Raw genomic sequence first — 8,536 nt, forward strand, 5'->3', positions numbered from 1 at the left:
TGCAAAATGGTGGTGTATAATGTTAAAGAATTACACGAGTAAAAAAAAAGTAGTGTTCGCTGATTGATACAAATAAAGGCAAAAGTAGTATACCGCTGTTCGAAATTCATAAATTGAGAAAAAAAAAGAAATCTGGGTTACAAACTATAACTGAGGGAAACACATCAAATATTTGAGGAGAACTACAACACAACAGCAGAAAAACAACATTTAAATGTAACACACACAGAAACGAACTATAATATAACAATGGACATTTTCCTAACTTGTACAGGATATTCTAATAAAAAAAACAAATGAAAGGTTGAACCTGATTAAATGGCATGCCAAAAGGCTAGCTTTGAGAACATGATGTATCGGTAAGCTGTAATTGGCTTTATAGGAGGTTGCAGTAAATGTGTGTTCTTTACTGTCCCATGATAGTGAGGTGATTGGAAGCTCTCAATCACTTTTAACCCGGCCATTAAATGATTGCTGTCTTGTTTTTCTATTAACTGTCAAGTAAATTTGCATCCTTAACAACAACAAAAAAGACAAGTACTGAAGTAATACAGATCTGAATCATTTGAGAGTACTAACTAAATGCTAGTTGACTGTTTCATATTTTGTCAAGTGAGGGTCAGTTAACATTGAACATACGATAGAAGTGTTCTTCATCATTGACGGCTATACGGGGACCTATGGTATTCCTTACATTAACGTCATTTATACTATGGTGGATAGTTGTTTCATTGTCAATCATACCACCTAGTTTTTTTGGTCAATGAAGTGGTCATTGTCAACTTGGTTTAGGAGTTTGAGCATAAAAGGTGCAATGTATAAACATGTGTGAGTAAAATCAGATGCCAACATGAGATAATATGCCAGTTTTCATTTTTATAAATTTCCTGTTAACAAAACTTTGAATTTTTCGAAAAAAACTAAGGATGTTTTTATCACAGGCATAGATTACCTTAGCCGTATTTGGCACAACTTTTTGGAACTTTGAATCCTTAATGCTCTTCAACTTTGTACTTGTTTGGCTTTATAAATATTTTTATATGAGCGTCACTGATGAGTCTTATGTAGACGAAACGTGCGTCTGGCGTACTAAATTATAATCCTGGTACCTTTGATAACTATTTACACCACTGGGTCGATGCCACTGCTGGTGGACGTTTCGCCCTCGAGGGTATCGCCAGCCCAGTAGTCAACACTTCGGTGTTGACATGAATATCAATAATGTGATCATTTTTATAAATTTCCTGTTAACAAAACTTTGAATTTTTCGAAAAACTAAGGATGTTCTTATCCCAGGCATAAATTACCTTACCGTATTTGGCACAACTTTTTGGAACTTTGAATCCTTAATGCTTCAACTTTGTACTTGTTTGGCTTTATAGATATTTTGATATACGCGTCTGGCGTACTAAATTATAATCCTGGTACCTTTGATAACTATTCGTCATATAAATTGTCTTGAGTTACATCATTGATGAATTTAATACGTTGTAATTCACATGAAAATCAACAACAAAAAAACAACACTTATGTCTGATTTTTGAGAGCTCAAAATGTCAAGTTTTTTGGGTGGGGTATACTCTGATCTGACCTTTTTGTACTTTATACAGTTCTAGAATCTATCAAACAGTAAGTTTATCGTGAAATTTGCCAAAAAAAAAGATTTTCCATTTTCTGCAAGTTTGAGTACTCCTTCTAACCCGTTATATTTGTCAAATAAAAATGACCATAATATTATCAGTGTTAAGTATTTATTTGTTAATGGTAACAATTACAGTTTGAATTAAACATTCGTCTTAGAAATGAGAGGTTCAGCTAGCTATAAAACCAGGTTTAATGCGCCATACAAATGAAACTTTTCGATTGATATAACACCAAATTTTATCAATCATTTTTACATCATTTGATTTATCACTTCTGTTTTGAATATTCCTCGGAGTTCGGTATTTTTGTTATTGCACTTGTCCTGAGTATGTTTTAAACTTGCTATAAAATTTGAGAACAAAAACTTATTCATTTTAAACAAACGCAAATCAAATCTAAAAACTTTTCTTATCTAACTTACACTGAAGGCCATGAGAAACGCACTGACAAACACACTTTCATATCTATTGCAAAATATACCATACAGAAGTGTCTAAAATATCTTGATGTAAAAATTAAAGAAAGAAAAGTTGCGATGATATAAAAGAAATAAAGTATGAAATCAATAGCATCTAATGGTTCTGTACCAACAGATATAACAGCTGTATTTGTTCCACCATCTCCTTCTGCAACATCGACCAATGTAGTAATAATAATAACATGCTCTTTTTTGGATGCCGTGTTCTGCAAGTATAAGAAAAATGGCTTAAATAGATACTGATCATTCCTGTAATATTGTCAATCTAGAAGTATATTTAACATTGCAGTAAAGTGCTAGGTTTTACTAGCCACCAGACCAGGCTCACTGAATTTCATCAATATAATCGAACTATTAACAACCGTTATACAAGTGAGAAGTTTAGCTAGCTTTATAAACAGGTTAACCTATCAAATTCTGCGGAAATACCTGTACCAACTTCGGAAAAGACAGTTGTTTTCAATTGGTGTTTTTGGTTGATAAAGTATAAAGTTTGATTTGTAGCTCCCCTATTTGGGTTTACCAAGGAGTTGTTTTTGTTATACTTTTTTATAGTCAATTTGTATTAAGCTTTTGCTGATATATTGTATCTAAAAACTTCAAGTCCGAAGAACCTAAACGAGTCTTGTATTTGTTTTATTTTAACTTTTTTTGCGGGACTGCACGATTGAGGAGTTGTTTGTTGTTTGCCACACATTTGTTGTAAATATTTTATGCATCTAAGGAGAATATTCAACAACTTCATTTCTTGGGAAACTCTTCCATAAAGTTATCGATTAAATTGAAACTAAAAAAGCATACCTTTGTTACAATGAACAGCCTTAACATAAGCAATATCTAAATCTCCACACTCTTCTTTGATTTCTGCTTTGGTGTCATTCGGGATGTTTTCGTCATCTTCAAAAGCTTCATGGCATGATTTGGAATCTGAAGGGTCCTGTGCAGACAATTCAATTATCAAAGTTAATGATATATATTTAGTATCGTCTCACATAATATGAAACAAGAATTTCTAAGATAACTAAGTTATTTTTGAAAACTAAATTTGTAGAGTTTAGATAGTCTAGAATTATGCATGCTTGCGTAAGTACTATTTTCTTTATTCATAGTCAATAACAGTTTTCAATATATGGTTGTGAAAAGCAAGACATTTCTACAAACTCTGAATATTGACACCAAAGCAATCCTTTAGTATTTTAAATGAATTTTAATTTACGATAGTTTCCAATCCAGATGCTTGTGTTTTTTATCAACAGTCATTGATTTTAAGGTCTCGTGTCAATTTAGTGTAAATACTAAATGTAGTAACCGACACCTTTGCCTCCTTTTCAATTTATTTCTTTAGTAACGGAGGGCCTGTAAGACAAGGACGAAATATACCAGAGAGACAGTCAAACTCATAAATTGAAAATAAACAGACAACGTCTGGCTAAAAATGAAAAAAGACAAATAGTCAAACAATAGAACACTCGAAACAACACATGTAGAAAACTAACGAATAAGCAACACGAACCCCACAAAAGACTATGTAAAAAGTAAAATCACAAAAATACTGAACTTAGAGGAAGATCAATTGGGAAAGTCCATAATCACATGGCAAAATCAAATAACAAAACGCATCAAAAACGAATGGACAAGAACTGTCATATTCCTGACTTGGTACAGGCATTTTCAAATGTAGAAAATGGTGGATTAAACCTGGTTCTATAGCGCTAACCCTCTCACTTTTGTAATGACAGTCTCATCAATTTCCGATATTTTTACATTGATGCGTTAAATAAACAGACACAATAAATATAATAGTCAAAATATGGGTACATCAGTCATCATCGTTTAACAATTTTAAAAGGAACAATTTAACAGATCACAAAAACATCTACTATCTACGAACACATTTATTGAGTGTCTGACGTCAGAAAATTTTATACGTCACATAAATTTGTCGTTCAATGTGCGTACAAACAATTTTAAAATTTTCATGGGAATGTTAGCATACAGGGTTAAAAAATCAAAAGTATGTAAGAATAAATTTAAGAAATAGACCGAGATTTAAACTAGTCAAAAAGTTATATATAGAATTTATAAGAATCCAAAAACAGTTAATACCACTACGTGATTAATTGATTTTGACGTTTGTGGTTCAACGTATATTGTAATTCATAATAGAAATATATCATAATGATAATGATATTCAACGTATATTGTAATTCATAATAGAAATATATCATAATGATAATGAACCCTAGCCTCATTATCATTTCAATGTTAAAATCCTAATTTTAAATGATTGTATAGTTGTATACTTCTATTCTTATGATTATTTCATAAAAAATTGACAAACAACTGTACTTATGATTTTATTTTGGTTCTTTTCCCTTTGAAATTGCCTTGAGGATCTCACACTTCTATAGAGCAGTTCAAAGCTTTCACTTGCATAAATTTAGCTACAATAATGTTCGGCCATTCATGGTTAGCATTTTACAGTGCATGGAAAGCCATGTAATTTGAAATTTTAAATAATGATTTTCCATTAGACGAGAATCGGTGCTTTGGATGAAGAGATGTCTCATCTGCACTCATACAACATCTTCTTATATATAAATTATTTATAACAAAAACTCTGGTTGCAAACCAATAACATAAATGTCACAATTGAATCATTAGAGAATTGTCATGCAAAGTTTTAAAGGGATTTAATTATGTGAATCCTTGTTTGGTCAGTTTCATTTCCCTTGAAAACATTTGTTAACATTTATTTGCATTTACCTCATAAAACTGAACATTGCAGGTTCCATTGTACTTGATGATTGAATACTCCTAAAACAACCAAAGGAAAATGAATAAGAATGCTTGATATAAGTGACCATTTTAACATTATTACATCAATGAAAGAAGATTATAAGCCATGTCGTCTAAAAGACTCAGTTTTGTTGACACATAGATAATTGTTTTAAGTATATGTAGCTACAGTGTTCACGTATGTTTGTTCATAAAATTGAAATGAAGACTGAGTCTTGAGAATATAATCATTTGCATGTGTATGCTTAGTTTTATATTACATATAAGTTAAGGTACGAGAATAGCTGTAATATTCACAATGTGTAAGATAACCCGTTGGAATTAAACGAAAGAAATTAAACTTTTTATAAGAGAAGATATAACAGTTAAACAAATTGGTATAATTCAATTGTATACATCTGGTTCTATGAACTTTAAAATTTTACTAAAGATGCATAATTCCGGATATTTTGCATCTCGTATGCGTGTTTTCACTAACTTGACAGTACGGGGCCTCGATTTATTTGTAGATTTTAAAATATAGACATATTCGAATAGAACAGTCGATTGTACGTGCAGCAATTCTGCAGAAAAAAACTCAACAGATAGACAGAAGATTGAATCTGCAGCTCTGCCCCTTACCGACAGTTTTGTTTGTTTTAATAAAATCTGAAAAAATGGGCAATAATTTATACATATCATTTCACGTTCGGTCCTATTTAAATTGATTTTCTTTCTTGAAAATATATAAAACAAAATATAATTGATACATAAATTGTTATCTTACTTTGTTTTTACTGGTAATTTCGTCTGCCAGTATAACACCATCTTTCTTGATTATTGCAATATCTGTATTCCCAATTTGAACATCAATGACGTCATATTCCCCACCTTTATTGTCTTTCAATACGTTTTCTGATACCTGTTTAAAACTACATCTTAATTAGTTACTGTTCAATTTTTCACAGAGTTTCATTCGTATTCAAACATATACATGAATGTGTCTTACATGTGTTTTGACATGCATAATCTATCTTTAATTTTGCATCAATATGAAGGCAAAAGTAGTATACCGGTGTTCAAAAGTCTTAAATCGATTGATGACAGTTTACGTTCTATAATTGATTTAAACGTAACAATAAAAGATGACCATGTGAATGTTCATTCTCTCAAATCAGTTTTAATTTTCTTCGGAGTTCAGTTTTTCTGTGATTTGCCCTTTTTTGTACACACAAGAATTCATATATATGAAATTTGAAATGAAAATTAAGAATGTGTCAAAGAGACAACCATCCGACCAAAAAATATAAACAGGCCAAGGCCATCACTGGATCTTCGACATAGCGGATGCAGCTTTAGCAAAAACATACTCAAGTTAAGTGACATTTGAAGTCAAACTAACTTTGAATAATATTAATGAAGTAAAATATAAAAAAAGAACATACAAGACAAACAAAATCAAGAGGCTCCTGAATTGGGACAGGCGCAAATATACGGCGGGGTTAAACGTATTCTGCTAGGTTGCAACCCTCTCCTACACCTGACGCCAATGTAAAATAAACAAACACAAAGCAATCTACACATAAAAACTCAGTTTAAAAGAAATCTGATGTCAGGACAGGAAACAGAAGAAACAAAACAAAGGACAATGATACATAAATTAACAAAGGACTACTACCTGTTACTGACATGCCAGCTCCAGACCTCTATAAAAATAATTGTATGATATGTATTCATCATATGAAAATAGGTTATGAAATCGTAGAATGTATCAGAGTATTATAACTCGAATCTGCCAACAACTGATGGTTATGTATTATCGTTAATCATTTTAACGAGCTGTTTTTATCTCGATTGAGCCGCTACGGTATCGCTATATTGCCTGTGTTAAAGATGATGATTTTATTGACATCGAAACGTGCTCACTTAGTTTCTAGCTATAATTGTTCATATAACTATACTGTGGTGCGAAAAGAAATTATCAGTCAGTAAGATAAAAGAAAATTTCTTAACATAGCGACAAATGTATTTGTTTCTTATGAAAAAATACTATGAGTGAATCAATGTTAATTCCAAAATAAATGTCAGCTTAAATGACCTGACAAAGTATCGTCACTATATCCATATGAAAACGTCTGTTTAAAGGTTTGGTTAACTTTCGAGGAGAATGACGACCTTTTGTGCTTTGTATAGAATATTACCAACAAGTTTGTTTATGTTATCATGGTTATTGCTAGTACTTTTACATAACATTCAACTACAATACTAAAAACTCATTACCTTCGATGCTTCAAACATACTGGCACTCAACAAAATGAACGATAAAACTATCCCTTTATACATTTTCTCACTACAAAAGACATTTGATCATGAAATAATAAAACCTGTCATGCTTATCAATATTTTCTAAACGTAATTCACCTACAGAACGCTTAACAATTCATTACGACTTTTGACATATCTATTGCTGGCCATTATTGTGATGTATCTTACAAAATATGTTTTAATTCGATCTACAAATGCACATATTGCATTGAAGTTCAGCCAATTGAACCTTTAGTATATATAGAATTTACAAATAATCTTTGTACTTTAATGTAGGATTGATTGCTTTTGACTAAATAATGTATTTGTTAACATACTTAGTTGATGTGTAGATACATATGTTATCGAATTATAAACAATATATATCAATAAATAAATGTACTTAAATAAAAAAAAAAGTGAAAATAATTACAAACTTACAATTTTGAATTAACAGCTGTTCTTATTTGTGGTTTAAATGACCTGTAAATTTGAGAAACTATGTTAAAGATGAAACGAGCGTTTAAAAGCATAGTACAACAATTTTTGAATAAGGATTTGATAAACTCTGTTCAGTTTACACAAGGACACTTCAAATTATATTGTTTAACTTACTTTACACCAATCGCAAATACTTTTGATATACTAAGGTAGAGTTTATTCGCTTTTTCCAGCTAATAGAATGTTTTGTTCTTTATAAGTGAAAACAAGTTGCTTAAGTTTTAGCCGATACAATTTCGTTAAACCCTTTTCCAAGGTCAGTTGCCTTAATTCCGAATGCACTTTGACTTAATCATGTTACCCTATCACTATGAAGTTATAACTAATTGATAATAAAAAAACAATGCAATAACTCTATTACAAAAGAAATCGGACAACATGTAACCAAAATTAATATATAAGATATTTGATAAAAATACCTAAACATGTGGCGCCATTTTTTGTCTTAACTGCTCCGTGTTAGAGCGGTCATGTTGATATGCCAAGATCAGAAACTTAATTCTCAATTATAAAGTTAAAACGTTATACTGCTTTGTTTTAATGAAATGAACAAAAACTATTAAAATAAGAGAAGCTAAATTTGATCAAATAAATTCAGCAAATAGGATACTTATGCATTATTCTTCTATTTTTACACAATAATGCAACTTATAATATTATATATTGTGCTTCAAAAATGTCCTCGTAGTTTCGCTAATTATATAAAGTAAGTACATTTTAATTAAAGTCAAATGAAGATTTTCTGCATTTAGGAAGCAATATTTGAGGATTTGGCAAATTGATAGTTGTCTTTACTCTTTTTAAAATACTAAACAAATATTTGTATGTCTT

At 30.7% G+C, this 8,536-nt stretch overlaps 1 protein-coding gene across 2 annotated transcripts; it reads right to left on the reverse strand.

Moving 5' to 3' along the window:
- Nucleotides 1-1,734: 1,734 nt before the first annotated feature.
- Nucleotides 1,735-7,774, reverse strand: LOC139523522 (uncharacterized). 2 transcript variants are annotated; one of them, XM_071317604.1, is made up of 6 exons: nt 7,646-7,774; nt 7,181-7,250; nt 5,688-5,822; nt 4,889-4,939; nt 2,928-3,059; nt 1,735-2,332 (listed from the first exon to the last, which is right to left on the reverse strand). In XM_071317604.1, exons 1-6 carry the CDS (start codon nt 7,735-7,737, stop codon nt 2,207-2,209), a joined length of 606 nt encoding a protein of 201 aa, XP_071173705.1. In that variant the 5' UTR covers nt 7,738-7,774; the 3' UTR covers nt 1,735-2,206. The 2 variants fall into 2 exon arrangements, with proteins under 2 accessions (XP_071173705.1, XP_071173696.1); XM_071317595.1 differs by having other exon boundaries at nt 1,735-2,328; nt 2,924-3,059.
- Between the last annotated feature and the right edge of the window lie 762 nt (nt 7,775-8,536).

The sequence above is a fragment of the Mytilus edulis genome, chromosome 1, assembly GCF_963676685.1.
Source record: "Mytilus edulis chromosome 1, xbMytEdul2.2, whole genome shotgun sequence".
NCBI lineage: Eukaryota > Metazoa > Mollusca > Bivalvia > Mytilida > Mytilidae > Mytilus > Mytilus edulis.

What these genes read in the sequence shown, in the direction of transcription:
- LOC139523522 (XM_071317604.1), bottom strand. Translation starts at nt 7,737, where the DNA reads ATGCTTTTAAACGCTCGTTTCATCTTTAACATAGTTTCTCAAATTTAC. An exon ending in GTATGTTTGAAGCATCGAAG is followed by an intron (nt 5,823 to 7,180) that starts GTAATGAGTTTT and finishes AGTTTTAAACAG; the next exon opens with GTATCAGAAAACGTATTGAA. An exon ending in GCAATGTTCAGTTTTATGAG is followed by an intron (nt 3,060 to 4,888) that starts GTAAATGCAAAT and finishes TTGTCTGCACAG; the next exon opens with GACCCTTCAGATTCCAAATC.